Source organism: Podarcis bocagei, assembly GCF_964188305.1.
Source record: "Podarcis bocagei genome assembly, chromosome: 1".
Taxonomy (NCBI): domain Eukaryota; kingdom Metazoa; phylum Chordata; class Lepidosauria; order Squamata; family Lacertidae; genus Podarcis; species Podarcis bocagei.
This window is the reverse complement of record NC_138125.1, coordinates 43,561,677-43,587,113: the sequence shown is the minus strand read 5'-3', so window position 1 is coordinate 43,587,113 and position 25,437 is coordinate 43,561,677. Positions and strand designations below refer to the sequence as shown.

General features: G+C 45.6%; 1 protein-coding gene across 5 annotated transcripts in view; it reads left to right on the top strand.

The window, feature by feature from the left end:
- BMF (Bcl2 modifying factor) overlaps positions 1-25,437 on the top strand; it is a 67,431-nt gene that overhangs the window by 14,732 nt on the left and 27,262 nt on the right. For 3 of the 5 annotated variants that reach the window (XM_081210201.1, XM_081210204.1, XM_081210205.1), the window contains exons 1-3: positions 6,304-6,406; positions 10,005-10,325; positions 13,706-13,869. In XM_081210201.1, the coding sequence (XP_081066327.1) occupies positions 6,352-6,406; positions 10,005-10,325; positions 13,706-13,869 (540 nt within the window). In that variant the 5' untranslated portion in view covers positions 6,304-6,351. Of the gene's footprint in view, positions 1-3,144; positions 3,404-6,303; positions 6,407-10,004; positions 10,326-13,705; positions 13,870-25,437 lie in introns of those variants that run through there. The other 2 variants (XM_081210202.1, XM_081210203.1) reach the window with 2 other exon arrangements.

Here is a 25,437-nt window from a genome sequence, read left to right as displayed (position 1 = left end):
GCCTCATCATCCTTTTAAAAGTCTGTGTGGCAGTACAATTTTATGCCTATTTACTCATTTCCATTGGTGGAAATCACTTCTAGGTGCATTTGAGGTTATAGCTTGAAAGTCTCAACAAACTATGCAGGCTGCTGGAGACAGACGACAATATTCAAAGGGGCAAGTTACAGGGGATCTTGGGAAACATACTGTTGGGTGCCCCCTCTAGTTAGCTCAACCTGACCTACCCAGGGCCGACCTGCCCATGAGGCAAGGTGAGGTGACTCCCTCAGGTGACAGGATCCACAGGGGCAGAAGATCTGGCCATGCTGCCTCCACAGTGCCCTCTCAGTGAATAAGAGGCACTACAGTCATACCTCATGTTACGTCCGCTTCATGTTACGTTCTTTCAGGTTACATCCCGCGGCGACTCGGAAGTACCGGAAAGGGTTACTTCTGGATTTCGCCACTTGCGCATGCACAGAAGCGCAAAATGATGTCATGCGTATGCGCAGAAGCAGCAAGTCACAACCCACACGCCGCTGCGGGTTGCGCTCTTTTCATGTTGCGAACAGGCCCATTTGCAACCAGAGGTACCACTGTACTGGTCTCCTCCCATCCCATTCCCACTGTCGATCTTTATTCCCTCTTGTTCCTGATGTAGATCACTCCCCTTGCCATTTTGTGACTTGCCTCAGGTGCCAAAATGTCTTGGGCTGGCCCCACCCAACCTTTAAGAGAAGGCAAGCAATGGGGTAGAGGTGGCAGAGCAAGAACACACTCTAGGGGCAGAATGGGAGGGACAGTTGGACTCTGTGGTGTCCAAAAACACTTAAGCTGTTCCTTCTGCTCACTTAATTTCTGCCCTTGCAGCATGGAGGATTGGCACCCTAGCCAAATAGCCTCGCTACTTTACTATGCAAGAAAGAAAGGGTGAGCAAGCAGAGGCTTGCCATTGCATTTGTTCTGGGGTACTTCCTTCTGAGCCCACTCCTGACTGCGCACAGAGGCAGGGTGAGCAAGCAGGTAGAGAATCCCAAAGGGAGAAGAAGGCGAATGATCAGGAGCAGTGGTAGGTGCTCTTTGTATCCCTTGCTTCCCCAATCTTCTCGAGTTAAAGGGTTAACAGTAGGAAGGGGATGAAGTGTTGCTGTGCACAGTGCAGAGCAGCCCCCCCCCCCTGGGCCCAAACTTTCCAGGGACTGATGCATCTCAGCAGCTGCTCATCAGCAGGCAAGACAGATACAGGAAACCTGAACAGCTTGTTTTACAGAAGCAAACATGATAAGGAGTGTGCATATCTCAAGCAGTAATCCTGTCTCTCTCTCAAACCACCTCCAGCTCTATGGAAAAGCTGTAATCTGTTTCCAGCCTTAGAAAAGTGTAGTCTTGCAGATGATTATATGCTTTGGCTGAAATCCCATCACATTTACAAGGGTGTAAGTCCCATTGAAGTGGACAGAGACCTTGACCAAAGCCTCTTAAGGATGCTTACTTAAGACTAGCTCTTTGCTGAGCCCCATCAGATTTACTCCTGAATAAACATTGCTATCATGGTGTTGCATCAATGGGCATTGTGCTTCACAGTTTCATGAGCAAAGTCGGGTATCCTATGGAGCTCATCAGCTAATGTTGACAATGGGGAGAAGAAACATGGAGAAGGGAGACTTAGGAAAAGGGTAGCAATAATGCAAGGAATGATCGCTTCTCGGCCTTTTGGCTAAGATCAAGTGTAATAATGCAAGGAATGAGTGCAGTTACATATACAGTACTTAATGTACACTTCCGGTCAGGTCATGGACTGTACCTTTGTTACAAGCAACCAAGGTGTCACAAAGTTAGTGAGCAAACTTTTGAGTTCTCCAGAATTCTTCATCAGACTGAATATTAAGCAGATGGGGGTGGGGAGCTGACTGTATGTTGAAGCCACAACGTCTGCATTTAGTCCAAGATGGCATGTATGAGATATAATAGAGCCTAATCTAATGATGTCTGCTAGGTGCTGTGCAGGTTTCAAGTTGCACCTAAGGACTGCCGGGACAAAGAAGCAAATGATGGCTGATCCCCATTTATGAAAGTATAAAACCCAGCAGTTATCTGGAGCTTTCTCCAACCCTTAAGCGACACACACAGATGGAAAGGGAAACGAGCTAATTGACTTGTTATTCATAATTAGCAGCATTACTATGCTGCTCTGTAACTGAAGTTCTGAAGGCGGCATATATAAAAATTGTTAAACAATGAACATCTTTTAAGAAAACAATATACAGTATAAAACGCAGCGCAGCAGAGATGACCAACAAAATTAAATCAAAACAGGCCGTAAAAACTTTTAAAACCCCAAACATCAAAATCTATGGGAAGTATAGAGAATAATAAAGAAATTATCACATGGCATTGAAAATAGAAAGCAAGATTCTGTCTCCTGTCCCACATTATGGACTTCCCTTGCTTTTTATTTGTCTTGGGGAATACATGTATAGTTACAGGAGTGAGGTGCCAAGAGTCATAGGACATGCCAAGTCCACTCGTGGAGCTACAAGCAGTTTCAAAACAGGAAGCAAAGGCAAGAACGGACAGAGGTTTTACAATGGAGGGAAGTAAGCAATGGAGTCTCCAAAGGATCTCCGCTGGGAATTGTGCCATCTTGGTGGCTTTTAAAAAAATATGAGCCCAATCTAGGGAGGACTGATCTACATAGCCACGTGATGTGTAACAACTAAATGGAACATCCCTGTTCAGCAGCAGTATGCCCGAGTCCCAGTGAGATGATGGGGCCTCGTGAACGAGAGTCCAAGCGACTTGTATGCACATGGGTGGGCCGGGAGCGCAGGTTTCCCACAACATCGATTCTCCCATCTCCAGCGGGGAAAGTCTGGTCGTGTGAAGGGGGCCTTTCGGGAGCGAAGAGGGGAGAGCCCCGGGGCAGCTGGCGTTCGCTTGGAAGCCGCTCCGCTCTCCCGTCCCGCCTCGCTGTGAGTGGAGATGCCGAGCGCCACTGGGCGAAGCAGCCACGTTGTGTCGCCCCCAGCGCCGCTCGCGGGAGCCCGGGACGCCTCCGGGGATCCCCATTGGCCGGCTCCGTCGGGCGCGTCACGGCGGGGGCGGGGCTCCCATCAGCTGTTTGGGTAATGCCAGGAAGCAAGTGTATTTTGGAAACAATGCCGTGTGCGGCTGGCGGCGGCGGCGCCTGAGGTTGCAGCCCGGGGACTTTCCGGCTCCCGCTCTTTCCGCTGGCCGCGCTCGCTGGCGCTGCTGCTGTTGCAGCAGCAGATCAGATCAGATCAGGCGAGGGTTCCGCTTCTCAGGGTTCGCTGATCCCGCCTTGCAGCGGCTCCCGAGCCTCTTGCCTAAAGGAGACGCTCGCTGGCCGCAAAGCCCCGACCACAGTCCCGCCCAGGCGGAGTCGCAAGTAGGGCAGCAGGTCAGTAGAGTGTGTGTGTGTAAGTGTTAGTCGTGCGTGTGTATATTGATATATAGATGTTTGTGGGTGTGTAATATTATTTGATCCGTGACAGGCGTTGCCTACAGACGGGGAGGGCGAGTTAACTCCTGACTAAGCATCGCTCTCATGGGTCGCCTTTGATCAGATCCTCATTGCAACTTTTAACGGGATTGTTGCATTTCCTAAGTACCTACTGTTACTCGGCTTCAGCCTTCACGATTAGGTGGGCTGTAAGTTTAAACGAATGAATGAATGAATTCTCCGAAGGGCTTCGTTAGAGGTACGAATCTTAATGTTCTGCTATCTCAGTGCACTGTGAGCCGATAAGTAGAGCAGAGGAGCACACCCTCCCCCCACAATCTCTGTATTAGTTTGGGGGTGGTGCTTTGGGGAGGGGGTTATCTTACTTTTACAATTTCAGCGTCTACAGTTAAGAAAAACGTTTTTTGGCAAATGTATATCTGCTTCACCTTTTCTTTACATGCACCAGAAAACTGGGATCTCATGAGGTCACGCAGCCTTACCCCTTCTGAGTTTCTGATGAAGGCTGCCACTTTTTTTCTGGCAAGGCTTTTGTGCCTCTAAAACAACTACTCTGCAGTCAGAAACTCAAAGGGAAAACTTAAATGTGTTGGATTTGTACCTGTCAGCTAGCTGTTAGGACTGCCACTTTTGTTCTGGGACAACTCCTATCTCAGACAGATTAAGTGAACTGGTGGATACCAGCAGTTCAACCATCTCAGTGGTTCCTAATCGCTTCCTTCACTGTGGCTTCTTGGCATGCTGTAAATAATATAGTTCAATTCATCTTTCACTATCTCAAAATAGAAATACTTGAGCCCCTTCCCTTGAGAGACATCCGTAGTAAGCAGATCTTGAACTCTTTACATAAAGCAACAGATCAGGCAGGTGCCAAAAGGAGTGATTTTTTAAAAACTGCTTATTTGCTTTGTGTTACTAATAAAAAAGGAGTCATTTCCTTTAGGTGGTTTGGCCACTAATGTGCTGCGAGACAAATACTTAACTAAAGGATCAAATGACTTTATATACCAGATGTGCTCTGCAAAGTACTGCGTTTGTCAAATGGTCTTAATAACTTTGGAGTTTCTTTCGTGTGTGTGTGTGTGTGTGTGTGTGTGTTGTAAGGATGTCTTTTGGCCTCATCCTGAATTGAATTGATGCATTTCAGTCTTAAATCTCTGAGGAACAGAAGGTGCAGGGAAGAGTTAAAAAGGGAATCGTGAAGTCCAGCTTGCTTTGTTTTGGTTAACTGGCAGTGCATGTGTGTCCTGCCTTCCTCTTTGCTTCGCTCTTGAGAGCAGGCAAGTGGCTGCAATGTTTTGTTCGAGGCTTCTTTTTTTTCTGAGGGAATGCTGGAGGGAGATGGAAGAATGTATTCATTGTATAGTTCCCAACAGGTGTTTCCAAGTTGGGAGGACTGCAGCACTATTCTAATTTTACATGATTTTATTTTTTTTTAGAAGTTGCTTGCTGAACTGACTTCCTTCTTTCAAAGGGATATGATTATTATTTATTATGCTTTGACAGCTCTTTCAGGAAATGTAGAGCAGCTTATGCGGGGCTCCCAGCTGCTGACCAGGCTGGAATTTTCTATAACGTGATAAATATAACAGCATCAAGTGCCCTGAACTTGCCCTCCTAAGTGATTTCTAGGGTAGGCCATGCCTGTGCTCTATATTACTTATCCTTAAATAACCACTGTAAAGATTTTCCTCCCTTAAAAAACTTGTTTCCTTCTCCAAGCTTATTTCTTTGCATCCTATCCTACTTCCAAGGATCGGAGACTCTCTTGTCAGCCTCCCAGTCTGGTGAGGTGGATAGCCTGAAGGAGAGTGCAGAGTTTCTCCCAAGCTTCATGTTCAACGAAGCCCAATGTCCCGGTCACTGCACAAAACCCCACACACAGGCAGCCCTATGGTCTCTTCTCTTGGACTGAGCCCCACGGAACACAGCTGAACTTGCTTCTTGGTAACCGTGCATCAGATTGCATTGTAAGGGAACACTTTGGCTTTGAGATCTGCTGTGCATAGAATCTTATTGAATGTTTCGACAAGTGCTAGGGAACCTGTGCCTCTCCAGAAGTTTCATAGGATAGTAGAATTGTAGAGTTGGAAGGGCCCCCAACGGTCATCTAGCCCAGCCCCCTGCAATGCAATAATCCTGCCCACAGCTGTCCATAGGTAGGTGGTGCTGGGCTGCAATTCCCAACAGCCCCCACCAGCATGGCCAGTCATCAGGGATGAAGGGAGCTGTAGTGCAACAAGCTCTGGAGGGCCTCGGGTTCTCCACCACTTTTATAGATCTCTGCAAGCACATTTTTTATAGTGAAATATATAGTATAAGGCCCTGACTACAGTGGCAGCCAGTGTCTCGAGACATTTATGGGGATTTGGGGCCTACCCTACTAGATAACCATGCTTCAGTCATGAGCTCGGGTGCAGGGCCGGTCGGAAGTACCGCGAGTGATAGCAAGGGCCAGCAATATCCTTCCTGCCCCCAGGCCCCATTGTTCAAAACATGGCCAGCTCTGTTCTCCGCTTTTTTTACTTTGTCCTTCCATTTGCAGTTTCAAGACTTGTCCTTTTCCATTTGCCCCTTGCTGACTTTTCACTTGGAAGGTTGTCTGAATTCATGTAACCGAAGGCACCTCCCAAGAAGCGGAAGGAAAAGCTGAGAAGATTCTCATCTGCAATGTGTATTGTGAGCTTCCAATGCAACTAGAAGGAAAAGCAGAGCATGTGATACCCCCCCCCCCCAGCCTGGACCAACAAGATATTACTCTTACTGTTTCAGGAAATGTTTACTCCTATTCCACTTACTTGTAATCTGTAATCTTCATCTTTCCTCTTGTACTTTAGATATGGTGTGTGCATGTTCTGGAACTTTGAGCTTAACAGCCCAGTGTTATGAATTCCTATATAGAAGTCACATTAACCTCAGTAGCAATGGACTTATTTCCAGGTAAGGGTGTTTATGACTGAAGCCATCTAGTATCAACTTGCACATCTTGACTCTGAAGTAAGCTCCGCTGAGTTCAATCGGAAGCTTATCCCAATTGCAATTTTAAAGCAGAAGTTCGGGGTGTCTCCCTTTTTCTTTCCCCAGAGACCTTGGAACAGGGATTGTCAAATGATCTCCAGTAGTGACAACCTATGCTTAGGCTCTGGATTTACATTACAGTGGTACCTCGCAAGACAACTGCCTCGCAAGATGAAAACGTCTTGCAAGTTTGTTTCCTTTTTCTTAAAACAGTTGCAACTTGACTTCGAGGAGCAACTCATGCTTCACAAGACGAAAAATTCACTAGACGAAAAAACTCGCAGAACGAATTAATTTCGTCTTGCGAGGCACCACTGTTCTTCTCTTTCAGTGAATTCAGAAACAATGTTGTTTATGTTGCTGCCTACTGATCTGTCTTAAAGTTCTTCTTACTGCTAGTTAAACTACAAATCTATGCCTGTTGCATGGATCTGAATAGCGGGCCGTAGCTGACATGAAAACCAAATCATATGAACACCAGAAGATCAGGCCAGCATCCTAACCGGTCCAGCTTCCTGTTTTCACAAGCAGGAGCTGAGCTCAACAGCAGTCTCCCATCCTGTGGTTTCCAGGAACTGGTATTCAGAAGCAGTATTCTGTTTAGTGAGGATATATCACATAGGTTGAGTCATTTAGACATAAGACAGCTTCACAGCAGAGTGAAACTTATCTGGAATTGGACTGTATTTGCAGCTGAATCCTATGCAGGTTCAGTTGGAAGTCTTCTGATTTCTGTAAGACTTATTCCCAAGGAGAAGCATGCAACACTCCTCTGTGCTCTTGATAAAAGTCTTGTAGGTTATATTGCACAAACCACCGCAAAACAAATGACCCAAAGATTGAATTTCACTTCCTTGTTCAGGGTCTGGAGGCATTTATTTGTGTGTGTGTGTGTGTGTGTGTGTGTGTGTGTGCGTGCGCGTTTAGATTATGCTAGTTTTAAAAGGAATAACAAGGGACTTAATTGCTGGTTGTAAGGAGCTTTAAAAACACTACATTGCCTGCTCTTGTAATCTCAGACCCAAGGACATGCCCGTGGACATCTCTGGTTTTATATGTTCAAGCATTTTATGGAACTGCTAAAAGGAACTGAAGCTTTTTCTTTTTCGCCACAGCTTTTCTTCAGAGGTGGTCACCAAAAACTTCTTCTTTTGAGCAGTTCAGTTTTAACAGAGAAGGGAGAGATATTTGGATTTGGGAATTCATCAGAATTTCCAATTTCTTGGAAGATAAGTCTATGTTCTACTCTGTTGCAGTATGCATCTGAATAACTGTTTTTGGAAATCAAAAGTGGAAGTAGGGCTGTTGCACTCATGTTTTGCTGTTGGGCTTACCACTGGCATCCATTTGGTCACTATCAGAACATGATGGTGGCCTTTGACACAATCCCAGCAGAGCTTTCCTTATGTTTTTCTGTCCTAGACTTGTGGCAATGCTCTGTCTGTCCATCTCAGTGCCTTTTGATCTTTCTGTGCAGAAGAATGAGAATTACAAGTTGTTGAACTTCCGTCCACTGCACGTAGGTGGCGGGTGGTCTTCTCTGGCAGCTGGGACACTCAATACTTCTAATATACCACTCAGGGCCATCATCATGTTGGCTCTTCTGTATTTCTCTATTCAGTCTGCTGGCATTTTGGTGGATGCAGAAGTTTTGAGAGGGGGGCTTGGTCTTACTTCTTCCCTGATTATTGAAAGGCCAGTTCTGTTGGGCAACATCCCAACAAGCCTCTTCCTCCCCAAGGCCCTCATTCATCCTGTCTTTTCGCCTGTTGACTACATCATTCAGACTGGCAACAGCACCCAACATCCTTCACTTCGTTGGGTTCCATCTTGTGTGGGCGTTTTCGGAAATCAGGTGGCTAATCAGATGGCTAGGAAGGCTTTGGGATAGAGGGACATTGACCTTGGACATAAATGGACACAGGTGAACAGCAAAAGCAGTGGAAGGTGGGTTGTATAGGTTGGAGGTTATTCTCCTTTTCTCCAGTATTGGAGGATTTTTGTATTTTTACAATGACACACAAGTTAGTTGGCTCAAGAATTTTCATGGGGCATTGTGCTCTCTGGGGTGGCTTGTACTCTGGATGTTGTGAGGTTTGTAGGATGGAGAAAACAATTCATCATGTTCTATGGGATTGCTTGCTGATATGGGAGACTGAGGACCTCTGTTATGTAGTTTTGTGATGTCTGTATGTTACAAGTTTTCTGTGGGGGTTCAGTGGGGTTTTTCTCTGGGGTTCAGTGTTTGATAGTTTATAGCAATTCATGAAGGATACAACACTGTGGTTGAAATGTGGCCTTTTCTTGGACTTGCTATGCCATTAAACCTGGAGGAGAGGCTGCAGTTATGAGCAGTCACCAGCAATTCCCAACTTGTTACTCAAGAAGGAAGTAATGCTGTTTCCTTAATGGTTTCTTTAAATGTAAAGGTTCATCATTGTTCCACCCGATGTGTATGTCTTTAAGGGGCCAGAGCAAAATAACGAGACCCAGCTTTACAGCTGTGAAACATAGCAGGTGCTGCTGAGTTGTACTGATTAAACTTTGTCAGCAATTGGGTGTAGAATATAAGGAGCAGCACCTAGCTCTCCCATCACCCTGGGGGATGGGTTGGTGGTTGGGTCATGGTTGTTTGTTGATGTATTAGTGTAAATGGAGTTTTTGTTTTTCTTATTAAAACCTTGTTTAAGTTATTTTTTAGTCCCTTTTTAATGCATGGTCTCCCCAGCAAGCTCTCTGCAACGCTACCATACTGCAAATAGCCAACAAGAAGCAGTTATAAGCCTCTTATTGAGAACTTCTATTGATCTGATCCCCTTACACTGGCAATAAAAAGTTCATCTTCTGTCTTGTCTTTTTGGCTAAGGTGGTTTGAGTTGCCAGTGACCAATCTGCTCCAGGAGTTTATAGGATCATAAGGGTTATCTAGATCCATTTTGATCTCGGTTTGGAATATTTTATCAACATAGGGCACGCTTTGGATTTCTTGGCTTGGTTACCAGTCACCATCCAGTCCTACTTGATCCTCAAGAGTTTCAGCAGTGTATTGCAACTAAATCCCAGCATTTTGTATATCCTGCTAGTTGTGATTAGGTTCCAGCACCTGGTGTCCCAATTCTATTCTTCAGGTACATCCATCAGTCCCGACCAATACCTTGAAACATTTTTGTTTGATTGTAGAATCCTCTGGATTTATTGAGGACTTTGAAATCTAAGCACTGGGTATGGAAGGTATACATGTATATGTGGTTGTGACAAGCTAGCATGGTATTTGGATTCTAAAACATTCATCATGGAAGGCTTTTCTTGGACTTCCTCCTTGTGGCTACCTAGTTCATAAAAAGTCTGAACCTTTGGGTGCAAAGGAGGGAAGATTGTCCAGTTGGCCTCCATCATTTATCTCTTATCCCAAGCCTAATTCATAGGCTGTTTTGTGAAGAAGGCGCAAAGAAAACCATGCATCCTCTCTAGGATATTCAGTGGCATTTTATCTACTTTCTTTTTTTGAAAAAAATTGCAGGTGAAATGGATTCCCCTGACTACCTGGAGGAGGATTTCTCCAATCTAGATGGGCTGGAGGATGATGTCTTCCACTCTGAAGACTGTGGACTTGCCAGTCAACCCAATGAGATGACATTTCCTGGCATTTTCACACAGAGTAAATCTTACAACTGCCTTCTGGGGAGATTCCAGCTCTTCCCACTTACACACTGTTGCGGCCCAGGCACCAGGCATGCCAAGCAGCAAGATAAGGCAACTCAAACCCTCAACCCATCCTCTTCTAGCCAGGATGTCATGTTACCTTGTGGAGTCACTGAAGAGCCCCAGAGACTCTTCTATGGTAAGAATGGTGGATGTTTCTATAGTTTTGCACTCAGTGAATTGTCATGTGTTAGTATTCATGGCATTCTTAGGTTACTTCTTATTCTTCTAAAGAAATATAGTTCTCTCTTTGTGTGGGACAAAGGACTGAAGTTGGAGGATCTTAAAATCTGTATGGTCAGTACTGCACCATGATGCATGAAATTGGATTTGGGGAAAACACAGTTCATTACCACAATTCATCTGAGTTCTGAAAACCTCAAAATATATATGCTATTTTAAAGAAGCAAGTTCCGTTCCTCATGGAACTTAGACTATTGTCAAAATAGCTCCTTTATCTTTCTTCTAAGGGCAACAAACTGCTTAGAGCAGGGTTTCCTAAATTTGGGTCTCCATCTGTTGTTGGACTACAATTCCCATCATCTCTAGCTAGCAGGAGTAGTGGTCAGGGATAATGGGAATTGTATTCCACAAACAGCCTGAGACCCAAGTCCAGGAAACCCTGGCTTACAGTATCAAATTGAAGTGTGGACATTTCAAGGTGGGAGAGGCCTGTCCCATATAATCCACTACATCTCACCAACTCCAAAACAAGGAACAAAACCTTGCAGCATACCTGAATGCTTTCTTCTCAACATAAAAAAATGTGTTGGTTCAGTGGTACTGTCCGTCACATATATGGCACTTATACCTGTATGTCTACCAATGGGATGCAATTAAGTTCATGCATCAAATATCCACCCATCAGCAGTTTATATTAGGCAAACAGACCTATAATGTCAGATATAAAGAGCAAGAACAGTAAGATATCAGCGGCTTCCCATGTTAGTTTCCCTGGACACAGCGTTGTAGATCTCAGAGTTACTGTTCTTAGGAACATCAAATCATGGGGATAAATGGTGCATGAGATAGCAAAACTGGGATTCATTCAGAAATGTGAGAGAATTAGCCTGGGGCTTCATAGAGATTGTTGTTTCTTTGCACAATATTAGCACTAAGCCTGCACCTTATGCACATCTAACTTGTGCTCATTCAGCTTCATGCACTTGGCAAGTTTAAAAAAAAAATAAAAAAGGGGATGGGCATCTGGGAAAAAAGACTTTGGCAATCCCACCCACCATTGAATCCAATGTGTTTTGACTATACGCAATTTTAAGCAAGATCCATGAAATGTACTCCCCACCGTGGTCTTACTGAGTTGCTGTCCCTTTAAGAACTGCATACAATGTTTTCTTTTGATCAGCTTTTAACAGACTAAATTACCTGGCTTTCCCTGGTTTCAATTTAGCATCTGAAGAGCTTTTCGCCTATGCAAGCTCATGCAATTTAGCAATTTAAAAGCTTCTTCATAGTGAAACAAATTTCTGCCCCACTCCTTATTTGCTATCCCCTCTCCTCTCACACGGAGCTCAGAAGGAAGTCCCATTAAATTACTCCCAAGTAAGTATGTACAGGACTGCAGTCTAATTGATTGAAAATCTTTTGTTGGAAAGGGGAACCTGGTGAACTGGGCAGGAGATCTTTTGAAAAGGTGTTAATTATTTTTAAAGCAGCAGTGCTTAGGAAGTGTGGGGACTTGGAGTAAATATTCTTCTGCCCCATGAAGGAGGGAATGCCTCTGCAAAGAGATTGCCTGCTGGGACACATTCAGGTACCAACTAAAAACAGAGAATGCATTTTTCATGAGCACCATTGTTCTATCCATATGCAGATGTCATCATTTAACATGGCAATCCTAATGGGAAGGAAAAACTCAGAGGTGGATCTGGCACCAGATACAAAACCCTATTGGTGGGTGAGGGAGCAGTGGGATACAGTTTTTCCTCTCCCACTTGGTAGAGAATTAACTGTGCCAGCTCCAGGGCTGACGTACTTTAGAACTATGGAAGGGAGTCTAAGAAACAAGATCCACAGCATCCTCAGACATGCAGACCTTCCAAATCTGATGGCAGAGAGCAGGCATAGGCAAACTCAGCCCTCCAGATGTTTTGTGACTACAACTCCCATCATCCCTAGCTAACAGGACCAGTTGCCAGGGATGATGGGAGTTGTAGTCCTAAAACATCTGTAGGGCTGAGTTTGCCTGTGCCTGGCAGAGAGGGAGGCCCACAGCATCCAACAACCCCCAGATGTTGGGCCTACTTGAAATCAAATCAATCACATAACAGGGGCAATTCAGGGTCCATGATTCTGTTTGGGGTTGTTTTTTTACAGAAAAATAATGTAGCATTTACAGTGTTTGCATGTACCTCTATGGATTTAAATCAGAGGTGGTGAACCTTTAGCCCTCCTGATGTTGTTGGATTACAACACCAATAACCCTTGACCAGTGGGGCTGGGGCTGATGGGAATTGGAGTCGAAGGACACTTGGAGGGCCATAAGTTCCCCATCCCCAGTTTAAGGGGATGTTTGAATCTTTTTATCTGCTCCAAAAAGGTGCCCAGCTGGCCCCGTGATACTTCTCATGAAGTTCTATGAACTGCTGTTGCATAAAGCAGGGAATCCGTGGTCCTCCAGATGTTTGCTGGGCTTCCAACACCCATCAGCCTCTTCCAGTGAGACCAGTGGTTGGGTGTGATGAGAGCTCGAAAATCAAGCAAAATCTGGAGGTCCACTGATTTCCTATCATTGGCTTAGAGAGTAAAAGTGACCTATAATGTGACACGTCCAAGTCCATAAAACACACAAAGGTTTGTGAACAAATTCATTGGAAAAATACCAAACGTTCATCCAACAATACTATAAGAAGGATAAATCCCACCCCACCCTATGATAAGATGAACACCACAAACAGGCCAGAAATTGTGCTGAAGCATGACACCAGTCAATAACCAAAAGCTTGGAGAACCAGGAAAGCCTTCTGGTGTTGAAAAGCTGACAGTGATAGTCCCACGTGTGTTTCCCTGGGGGGAGCATTCCACAAACAGAGTGGCCCATTTTTGCACTGCCAACCTCTGCACTTCCCTCAGAGGAGCACTGGGGAAACTGCCCCATGGAGGGCTTCCTCTTTTACCTGTGAGCATCCTTAGGTTTACCCAGCAGAGGCAGCAGTACTCTAGGGTGGCTGTGAGTGTCATTTCAGTTTCCTACAAAAACCCAGAGGTCCCAGTGTAGTGTCATCCTAGAGCATTGTGGGAATTTAAAATGGAGTCTTATAGACCCAGTTGCCCAATGTGGAGAGTCCTGAGCAGGTATTGCCAGTCATGGATCCCTTAGCTTTCTAAAAGGTGTTTGAGGTTTAGCTATAAGTGTTTTGCTTAATTCAAATGAGACATTTTATTTCCTTGATTATGATCTTGATTTTGCTGTATTCTCTTCCGGTGTGCTGTTCATGGCTGAGGGATTGTTCACATACGTGAGAGGCTATAAGCGCCTGACTCTTCTCTGATGTTTGGCAGGGAACGCCGGGTTCCGTTTACATGTCAACCCCATTGGTTTCTCATTGAGTCCACACCTCCGGGAGGAACCTCGGGAAAGCCCACAGGAACTGCGAACTGAAGTTCAGATTGCACGGAAGTTACAGTGCATTGCGGACCAGTTTCACAGGCTGCACCTACAGAGGGTAGGTTGTCTTTTGGGCAAGGAAAGTGGAGTGTTGGTGGTGGAGTGAGGGGGGGACTTTTATTCACTGTCGAGGATGCTTTATTTGGTTTGGCCAAATGTGTTCTCTCTTCTTTTTCCGTTAGATAGCCTATACACACACACACAAACACACACATTACTGTTTTAATAATATACATTTGGGAAATTGTTTTTTGAACCACATTTCCTCTTTGTTCAATAGTCTTTTTAAAAATAATCATTCTGCTTTATTTCTCGGGGATTTTTCCGCCCTCCTTCACACAAAGCATCAGACTGCAGAACAATATTATTTCTTTACATAAAGCCAATTTCTCTTGCAGCACGACCAACGAATAGGCCTCATGAGGAGTTATGAAGTTAGGAGCAGGCTTCATTCTTAATGGCCCTCACCAGATCCTGTAGGACCGAGCGAGAAGTCAGCAAAATGGTTGAGAAAGGGTCTATCTGCTCTTCTCAATAAACTGTGGGTTGGCTCATGCCAGAGAGCAAGTTTAGCCCCCACCCCAGATATATGCCTCCATACGTACATACCTTTGGTTTCTCGCATGCATTCTCCCCCTTCTCCTGCTCCTCTAGCTTTTTCACTTCAACTATCCCAAAGTCTTCTGCTCACTCAAATTCCCCTTGTAGAATCATAGAGCTGGAAGTGATTTAGTCCAATCCCCTGCTCACTGCAGGATCTACAAGCCATGATGCGAATGGGTGCCCCTAACAACTCTCAGCACCCTTAACAAACTACAGCCCCCAGAATTCTTTGGGAGGAAGCCATGACTGTTTAAAGTGGTATTGTAGTGCTTTAAATGCTTGGTGTAAATGTGCCCTTGGGCTGGACTGCAGTGTACATTATTGATAGCCACATTAAAGGATCCTGGCTCCAACCCACTATTTAGGAGTATTGCTTTGTGTTTTAATTTCTTTGCAAGGAAAGGCACCTGTATAACCACAAGGTGTCAGAAGTTTCACCTTGGGCTTTTCTGATTTTTTAAATATTTCAAACCAAAGGAAGGAAGTTAAGGTCTTGAACTTCAGATCTCTCTTCTTTGCAGTCTGAGAGGAGCTAAGGTCACCTCTGGGCATAGGGTGGCCCCTCTGCTCTACATCTCCCCCAGACCCCCAATTACTTCTGTGTAAACTACCCTCACTGTTGCTGTGTCTGGTCTCTCCTCAGCCCATGTGGAACATTCTTCAACAGAAATCTCAGTGCTGAAACAAAAATAAAAATTCCCAGAATTCTTTGGGGGAGAGCCAAGACCGTTAAAACCAGTTTGTTTTAACATACCCAGAATGATGCTATCTGGGCCTGGGCAGATTTCCACTTCAGCTGTGAAGACTTGCATGCCAGAGCTTATCATTGCTGTGGGTTCTGCTTCTCTTCCAAGGATGAGTGCAAGTTGTGTCACAGGGCCAAAGCCTTGGTCCGGGGCCAGAGAGTTCTGTAACCGAACATACCAAGCTTTCTAAAAAGGAAACCTGCACTTTTTAATAATGTGGGTGTCTCTTTGTAAGATAAGATGTTCATCTGAGCCGTTTTAAGGGATGTAAATTGAGGTGCATTGTCTTGCTGTGGCTGTTTCCAACTGGATGGAAGTGGGAGCAAAGATTCAGGAAGTTCTTGTGGGTTTGGGTCATGTGCGGAATGGATGTGGGCAGTGGCTGTGGAAGGCGAGAGTCTGACATTCTGCATCCATAGATGTTTCCTTTAGGCATTCTGGGACAGCTGTCTATGCAGATTCGGGATCAACCCAGGGAGAAGGATCTGCATGCACTTTTTTTTGGCTCATGTCCCACATGGGGCCAGACGTTCACATTCCAGCTGCCCATTGTTTATCTCAGAGTCTTGTGCTACCATCTTATTTATTCCCTTCCTTCCCAAGACTTCTTTCTACATTGTTGGTTGGGGTATGGTTGCACTTGAGCTAGTGTGTTCAAGGCAAAAGAGTGCAGTCTCCAAAGTTATTTGATCTAAGAAAGCAGATGTGAAAAAAGGTTAACTGGAACATTAAAAACCTGTCTGGTGGCATCCTATTTTGTTGCTTTGTGTGCACGTGGAAGGTTCACATGGGGAGGGATTTTTTAAAATAAAAAAATCTCCCCTACCACCACTATGGACATCATTATCTCCCCCATCCCTCACTCCTGCCCTTAGATAGTATTTCTTCAATATCCGTCCTGGAACTCATCTGTGGCGTAGCTAACTTTGCCCAGAGTAGTAAAGGTTAACTGGGTGCCTTTTTCCCCTCCTTCCTCTGTCAAAAGAGTCCTGAAGGGAAGCCACAGAACTGGTTGTAACTCGACCCTTTCCATCTGGGGAGTGTAGCTATCCGATGTCTTTGTCTGGGAAATGTGTCCAAGAATGCCCCAGGAGGAGGGGGGGGGAATAAAACCTGTAACCAAAAAAAGAAAATTGGCCGGTCCCCTCCCTTTTCTTCATCTTCGGGCAAGGAGTGTGTGTGTTGCCGTGGCACCCGGGTCCCTGAGGAACTGACTGCAGAGCAAAAGGAGGGCGAGAGAGAGACTTTCTGTGGAGGCCGGAGAATCGCGTGTCAGCCAAGCATGTGGAAGAGTTAGTAAACAAAAGCATCCCTCTTTACTACGACCTCATGCAGCCAAGAGAGGAGGGGCTCTTTCCCTTTCAGCTGAAATAATAGAGTGTTGTAAAGGAGAGGGAGAGTCCTAGCTGAACATTTGTTTTGTTTTTAAAGAGAGAGAGAAGCCCTGGACACAGGTGGGGAAGAACTTAAGCGCCGGGTCTTCACCGCTCAGTCTTTGGACTGATAACTGGCACTCTGCTGGCAGGGAGGCTTTTTGTGTTTGTACGGAGCGATGTTTGAGACCATTGAAGGTTTTATTTATCGCTACGCTTATGCTAATACCGTCTTTTCCTTCCCGCCTCGCTCTTTGCCAACTTTCTCCTCTCGTTTTTGGCAAGGATAACGGAGCGCTGTCCAGTCGCTTTTCTTTCGGTTGGGAAGGACGTCGGAGGCCAGGGAGACTTTGTCTTGCCCGTGCAGTTGCCTCCGTCTGGTTCAATGGCTCCAAATGGCACTTTTGGAGCAACCCAAAAGTTGGCCAAAGGCTGTGGCAAGCAGCTTCTGTTCTGCTTCGCTGACAGGACAGCACGTAAACCGCTGGGGGAGCCTCCAGGGTGCCAACTGAAAGCTGAACTAGAGTAGATGTACTTCTGGTGGCGTCCCACCAGTGGCAGCATCTGAAAGCAGAGCAATCTAGGAGTGAGACAAGGCAGCCTTCTATCCACAGAATACGAGGCTCCCCCATTCCCCTACATGCTCATAGATCTGGCCTGGTGTTATAGCAGCCACCATAGATAGGTCTCAAGGAGATTTGCAAATATACCACAAAACAGCTAAAACAGTTTTAAAAAACAACTGAAAATAAGCCTAAAAACAGTAAAAGATGAACACCTAAAGCAGAGACCTTTTCCTTGTCAATATTGGAGACCAAGATTCTCTGTAAATTTATCAAAGAAGACAAGCTATGGAGCTGCTCTTTGAGGTAGAAGACTATCCAAAACCAGGCTTCCAGCATTTAAAATGTACATAATTCCATGTGCATTTAAAATGTACATATTCCATGTGTGTAGTTTCATTGTGGTTTGAGCTGACTCATATTCAGAAAGATGCACCCAGCTCTCTTCAACTGCTCTATTAATTTATTAGATAAATTACACTTGCTTTAATATTCAGTTTATGTGCTTTCAGTGTAGTGGGCCCAAGCCTGTGGAACTCCATGCTAACGGAGATTAGACAGGCCCCCTCCTTGCACATACTGTAACTAATACTTCCTTGCTCCATTTTAAGGTGGTGTTTGGCTTTATGATATGTTCTTATTGTCCCATTTCCTGTGGATTTATTTTTACGTATACTGCATAAAAATGCAGTCAAGCAGTATTGATACAGGGTAAATAGGCAAAGTAATGTTAAAGTCAGATTCTGATTTGCAGGATACCAAAGTACATTAATCCATTGTCAGGGAACTGACATCGGAGCGAGAGGCGGAGGGAAGGCTCCCAGATGATGCTGGCGAAGGACCCAGCAGGAGGGGGGGAAACAGCTCAGTAGAGGGGGAAGCCAATCAGCGCAACACCAGGGATAAAGGGAGGCAGACGGGGGAATTGGAGAGAGGGCTCCAGGACTCTTCACTGGACATCAGTGAGGAGAGCCCAGGTCCTCCGCTACCCACGCCTTCCCTGCGCAGAAGACTCCCGCGCAGTGAGAGGAGGAGGAGACTGGGGGTCAAACAACTTTTATGTTGGAAGAGGTTCAAGAAACGCCCACTGACGGATTCTGCCAGTGACTGAGGCAGCCACGATGAGAAGGGGCTGTGCAGTCAGAAAGGTTTAACAAGGCAAATTAACCGAGAAAGGCACCAGTTTACGCACGAGTAACTCATACCTATTACATCCATCTTTTTTAAACATTAAAAAAAATGAACCATTTTGAGGTTCTTTATTTGCAGGGCCTCAGACTTGATTGTGGGATGTCAACCCGTCTAATGAACAGGTGTTGGATCCTTTGTGTGCAGAACATGGACCTATAGTGTTTGCTCACAAGTAAGACCTGCTGAGTTCACTGAGGCTCATGGTGCAATCCTAAGTATAGGAAGCTGGTGCAATTTATGACGGATTAAATTAAGTTGGTGTTAAGTTACCATTGGGACAGGCGTGGCGCTGTGGGTTAAACCACAGAGCCTAGGACTTGAAGATCAGAAGGTCGGCGGTTTGAATCCCCGCGACAGGGTGAGCTCCCGTTGCTTGGTCCCTGCTCCTGCCAACCTAGCAGTTCGAAAGTTGGTCAAGTGCAAGTAGATAAATAGGTACTGCTCTGGCGGGAAGGTAAACGGCGTTTCTGTGTGCTGCTCTGGTTCGCCAGAAGTGGCTTAGTCATGCTGGCTGTACGCCGGCTCCCTCGGCCAGTGAAGCGAGATGAGCACCACAACCCCAGAGTCGGCCACGACTTGACCTAATGGTCAGGGGTCCCTTTACCTTTAAGTTACCATTATTCCAAGCTCCATTCAGCAGCAAGGCTACTGCTGGCTGATCTGGCCTTTAAAATAGAGTTTGACTTACACAACAACCCTCTTTGCTTGCATATGTTCCACCGGGTTGCCAGGTCATGTGATTAGGCTCAAAGAGGTTTCGAATAGGTGCAGGTCTATCCTTGTCCTGCCCCACTTCTGCAACCCTCCCTATTTCGGACTTAAGTTGGTTCAAGATACACAGGCTAAGCCAGAACAGCCATGTTAAGGGACGCATGCCGGCATGTTGCTGGCTGAGCTGCGATGAGGGAAATATGCTTGCGTAGCTCTGGTTCAGCAAAGACAGCCCAAGATCTCCCTATTCTAAATTTACACACCTTGATATTAGATTGCTCTATCAGTCCCAAATAAGGATGCATGGGATTATAGCAATGGGTAAGACCTCTTGCAAATGTTAACTCAACAGTGTGCAGCCTTTTAGAACAGCAACCAAAGCAATCAGTTTTCACTTGACTGTATTTTGGCTAGAGTCTCCTGTAATAGACAGGGAGTCTGTAAGAAATGGGAGGCAATTTATTCTCGCGGCACTGAGGGCTGCATAACTGTCAATAAAATCCAGGAGACCTGACTCCAGTCCCCCTGCTCTGGCCTCCAGATCTTGCTGAGATAATGCTTTGGGGCTTCGGGGACATTTATGTTGAAAATGAGTTGTAATTGAGAGCTGTATATATTGACCAATAAAAGTTTATGGCAGTGAGGCAAGAAGGGGAGAAACACAAACTGTTAAATTCCTCCCTGCTTCTGCAGAAGACACATCAAGGGAGGCAAACCTGTCACAGCCTTTCAAAGGTGCTCTTGTCAGTGGCTCTCAATGGGATCATCGGGCGGAGCTTTGATTACCAAGGGCTCCCCCCAAAAGGGGATCATTTCCTTTACCCTTTGCTGCAGTTTCATGCAGAACGAAACTGCATTGCACACAATCTCCCCCTTTTTTTCCAATGTTGCTTTTATTAACCCTGATTAGTATGAGGCAATGGAGCCCCAGGCGATGACAACGAAAAGACACCAGAGCCAAGAAATGTACCTCTTTAGGCTGCTTGTGGGGCTTTTTGGGGGGGGGTGTTTGTTTTTTGAAGTTAGACATAGGAAGAAGAAAAAACGTCCAGGGCGTATGCATGTGTATGGCTGTGCGTGAGAGATGGAGAAGCTGGGTAGTATTTGCTCTGCGGCCAGCACTGTTTAAATCGCTCTCTATATTTAGCCTCTGAGTCATCACAACTGCTGACAAGAGGCTGAATTAGCTGAGACTTTGGTGCTGCACCTGACTGCTGGCCTTTGTGTGTCTCCAACAGAGAAGGAGTGTAGCTCTGTCTCAAGATTTTCTGAGTCGCTTCCTCCGGCAGACCTGAAAGTTCCACTTCTACCTCCAGTTCTGTGTAGTGTAAACACAGGCCGCTCCCTCTTCCTCATTCTCCTTGGGGCATCAGCTAAAAGATGGCTTAAGTGAAAGGATCCTTGTCCATTGGCTTCTTAGGAGAAGAAGGATTTTGTGTGTATGTGTGTTGCAAAATAAAGCCGTGTGCTAATAATAATAATAATAATAATAATAATAATAATAATAATTTTATTATTTATACCCCGCCCATCTGGCTGGGCCTCCCCAGCCACTCTTGGCGGCTTCCAAGAAATATTAAAATACTGTAATATATCAAACATTAAAAGCTTCCCTAAACAGGGCTGCCTTCAGATGTCTTCTAAAAGTCTGGTAGTTGTTGTTCTCTTTGACATCTGGTGGGAGGGCGTTCCACAGGGAGGGCGCCACTACCGAGAATTTTTCTGGCAACCTGCTTCCATTGACTTGCTTATACTAAATTTTAAGAGCAAGTTAGGAATCGATTTTCGGAACTGGATGGTTGCAGGAAGCATCACTGCAAGTTAGAACTGAAGGAAGTTTGCACTCCTAGGACTATCTGGTCTCCAACCAGGGGCCTTCTGCCTTCAGATAGCTACTTGGCAAACTGCCATTTTTCACTCTTTATGCAGCAGTAAGGTAAAGGTAAAGGGACCCCTGACCATTAGGTCCAGTCGCAGACAACTCTGGGTTGCAGCGCTCATCTCATTTTACTGGCCAAGGGAGCTGGCGTACAGCTTCCGGGTCATGTGGCCAGCATGACTAAGCTACTTCTGGCGAACCAGAGCAGCGCACAGAAACACCATTTACCTTCCCACCAGAGTGGTACCTATTTATCTACTTGAACTTTGACCTGCTTTTGAACTGCTAGGTTGGCAGGAGCTGGGACCAAGCAACGGGAGCTCACCCCGCCATGGGGATTCAAGCCGCCGACCTTCCGTTTGGCAAGCCCTAGGCTCTGTGGTTTAGACCACAACGCCACCTGCGTCCCTTTATGCAGCAGTAAAGGTAAAGGGACCCTTGACCGTTAGGTCCAGTTGTGGACAACTCTGGGGTTGCGGTGCTCATCTCACTTTACTGGCTGAGGGAGCCAGTGTACAGCTTCCGGGTCATGTGGCCAGCATGACTACGCTGCTTCTGGCGAACCAGAGCAGCGCATGGAAACGCCATAGTAGTAGTTGACCAGTATTAGTTGCTGTGAATATGTGTAAAGAGGACATTCCCAAATGCTTTGGAAAGGTACATAGCAAGGAAGTGCAGGTGCTTCTTCCTGGTGTGAGCATTCTGAATGCACATTTATCCTTCATACTTGGCCTTCATCACTGAGACAGATTGTTCATGCCTGTACAGTAGTGGAGTATAAAATGTGGATCTTCTTTTAGTGAAGACATTGGAACTACCAAGGGCCAGCATCTGACATCCATTCTAGAAGCACAGATGAGGGAGAGGATGAGCTGAAGAAGGAAAGAACTTTTTTTTAAGGCAGTTGGAAAATGAATTGTAGTCTGGAGCACGTATCCTATGGCCATACATGCACAGGACCATACTTGTGCAATTGTGCTGTAGGTTGAGAGGAGAGATGGCTTGAGGAAGGCAGAGGAAGTTGCCAGAGGATGTTGAGCTGCACTTTAATTCCCTCCTAGAATATGTTTCAGTTGGGCAAACTCTGTGCCAATCCTGCTGTTGATTCTTAATGCGTAGGATCAATGGGGAAGCCATCTGGTGGCCTATACACATAAAAATTCACAACCATTTTCTTAAAGCTTTTTGCTTTGTCATCTGAAAGCATACCTTGGGCCAATGAAATGAAGCCACATTTCCCTCTTTTTTGCTCTGATTGCTTTTTTATTTATTTTTTAGGATAGGCGTGAGTATACTTGCCTATATGTCATTTAATATTAAGGCTGTGTTTTAATTGTTATAACTGGCCCTGGGACCTTCAGGTGAAGGGCAGGCAATAAATTGTTACAACAACAGTTTGCGATGCTTGTATGCTTGTATTGCTTGGCTTGGAACCATTTTTCAAAACCCTTGAACAGAGTCTCGGGGATTGCCAATTCCAAAACCAACAGAGTTGAGAGCCTGTGTTGGGTATAGAGCACCCTTCCTTCCTTTTTGTTGCATACAGAGCAAGAAACTAAACAAACCATCAGAGTTAAGCAAGACAAGAAGGGCCACGTCTTGTGGGCCTGGGAAAATGGTGGCCTGCGGTTATCTTCTCTGGCTTGGAAGTCAACTGGCTCTTGCTACCACTTCCTGCAGCCTCAGTCCTGAAAGACAGAGATGGAAGAGAATGGTTATTTTTAATTGTAAGCATACTGAGGAATAGTCCACTTATACAACCTTACAGCAAATAGATTGGGTCACACATCAGAGGTGGATTTAGGGGAGCACAACCAGTTCGGTCCTCGGGAGGAGGAGGGCTGCAGCTATGACGTAGAATGAAAGGCAAGAGGTGGGGATGCCAAATTTTGGCATTGGACAGGGTGCCTCTGACATTTGAGAGGTCTGCCACTGCACACACACACACACACACACTGCAAAATCCTTGGGCAGTGTCTTTCCCCGTACAGACTCTGTGTTGGCCCTTCTTATTGCTTATGTGGCCAGGACATAACTTTTACCCCTCCCCCTGCTTACCAAGTCACTTTTTCCTGAAATATACTGCACTGTTCTGAAATGCTCAGTGGCGTCCTTCTTAAAATAGTTAGGTGGGTTTTTTTGTTTCAAGTCTAATGGGAAGACTATTGTGTGTTTGATGCATTTCCACACACACCCTTTTCATAAGCTTGCATTTTATGTGACAGGCGCATGGTACCTGAAGGATCTCTCTCATCTTCCCTTCTGAGTTTGGGTTGAAAATTAAATATTGGAGAACCATTAGCACAGCTGGACAGTTTTCTTCCTAGTTCACTACCTTCTTTTTGATAGTAAGAAGAGAGGTGTCTACGCTTGTGCTTGTTGTTCTGTGACTACTTCTGCTTCCCCTCACTCTGCCCACTGCCCGCCAACTTCCTTCTCCAACATGTTCCTGACCTCTGTTGCCTTGGGGAACAAGAGTGATTTCCTTGTTTTACCTAATGTGTAATCTGTCCTGTGGCAGCACAGTTTGCCTCCAGGCCCCTGGCAGGCAAAACAACTTTTCAAGTGACTCAGCTTCTGGCTTCTGTGCGCTGCATACTTTGTTTTGCATATCATACTCATTGGTTTGTGTTTTGGTTGTTGGAGTCCCCTTGATTTTCTGCTCCAGTCTTCAGAGTTCCATTTTATGTTGCCGGAATGGCAACTTCAGAGTTAATGCTGACTCCGTCTAGTCTGATAAAAGCTTGGCTGAAGGTTTGGAAGTGGCCACACCTTGGTCTTTTTTAAAGATTGGGCCAAAATGAAAATTTTTTTACATCCACGCCATTAATAAAAGTTTGCTCTCTTGTGTAAAGTGCTCAGCTGCTTGAAAAAATCTATTTCATTGCACCAGATGTCCCAATTAGCAACACTGTGATGGAAATAAGATCTCAGATATTTTGAAAAATTACTTGTAGATTACACTCTGTGAGTATTTCATCCAACATTATTCCTTTCTTCTGAATTCTTTCTCCTTATCCTCAAAACACACACTTGCACACCTGTAAATGTCTTAGGAAGTTTTTTGAATTCGACACTGGCTGGAATAACATATAATAGATTCCTTGGTATTTACAACAGCTGCTGGATTGACCGTATCCCACAAAGGAATATAATTTATATCATGCAGGACAAGGTTGAAGGGCACTTTTTTGAGAGAGAGAGGTGGGGTGAGGTGTCTGCAGTGGTCATGGGAGAAGCTGGACCTGTGACACTTAAGCACTGTTAAGTTCTGGAAGCAGGTTCTTTTTATTTTATGCATACAGTGGTGCCCGCAAGATGAATGCCTCGCATGACGAAAAACTCGCTAGACGAAAGAGTTTTTCATTTTTGCGTTGCTTCGCTAGACGAATTTCCCTATGGGCTTGCTTCGCAAGACGAAAACATCTTGCGCTTTTTTTTTAAAGCCACTTGAAGAGGCACAGTTGCGGCGGACCATGCTTCGCAAGACGAAAAGACTCGCAGAACGAATTCTTTTCGGCTTGCGAGGCACCACTGTACTGTTCTATGCTGCCAATTTCCTCAGCAGTGAGAAGTTTCCGTAGGACAGGAGTGGGAACCTTCAGCCCCAGGGCCACATTTTCTGTGGACAACCTTTCAGGAGCGCAATTTGGGAGCGGGGTGGGCAGGGGCAAAAGTGCATCAGACTCTTAGCTATATCAACAGAACACTGAGGTTTCTACAAATGCATCTCTCCATCTAGGCAAGCAACAGGCATGATCACAGTGCCAGGACACATTTTCACCAAGGAGGTCATGGAGCAAGGCTGGAGAGGGGTGTGGTCTGGGGAGAATCTTGAGGGCCAGGAAGAGAGGCATGGAGGGCCACATTGGGTCCCTGGGCCTCAGTTTCCCAGTGCTTTCTGTAACTGCAGCAATGCTCCCACAAGGAGAACATAAATGGAGAAACAAGCAGTATTGCACTCCTGTTGTGCATCCAATATACTACCTCACAGCTCATCCTCCGACAGAGGGATATCCTAGACCTCAAGGTGTTTCTTGCCTTCTTTTAAACTCTCTGCCTCTCCCCAGAACTGCTGTTCTGCACACATAATCCCACTCTTCTTAACTGGGTAAAAAGGTTGTCACTTCCTGGGTCTTGCACAGTACGGGTCAGCCAGGTTTATCTTGCCTGGGCCAGATCGGTTCCACAGAGATCCCTCCGTGTGCCGGATTGCGCTTTCCCCCTCGATTTTTGGTGTCTGCTTGTGCGCAGATGCAATTTTCGGCACCACGGAAGCAAGTCCCCGTGCCGCATTGTGCCAGTTTAGTGCAGTGTGGGTTCAGGGGTAGCTTGTGGGCCTGTCAAACTATCTCTGTGGGCAGCTTCCGTCCCATGGGCCTTAGGTTGCTGACCCCTGTTGTAGAGTGAATATATATGTATATATTCTCCAAAAAGGTAATTATTGGGAGTTCAGAGTTATATCCATCATTAGAGCAGCCCTGACTCCTGAATTTACCCAAGCAGTCAATTGGGGGAGTTGGTGGTGCTGCAAGGGAACCAACTGGTATGTTTTCAGAG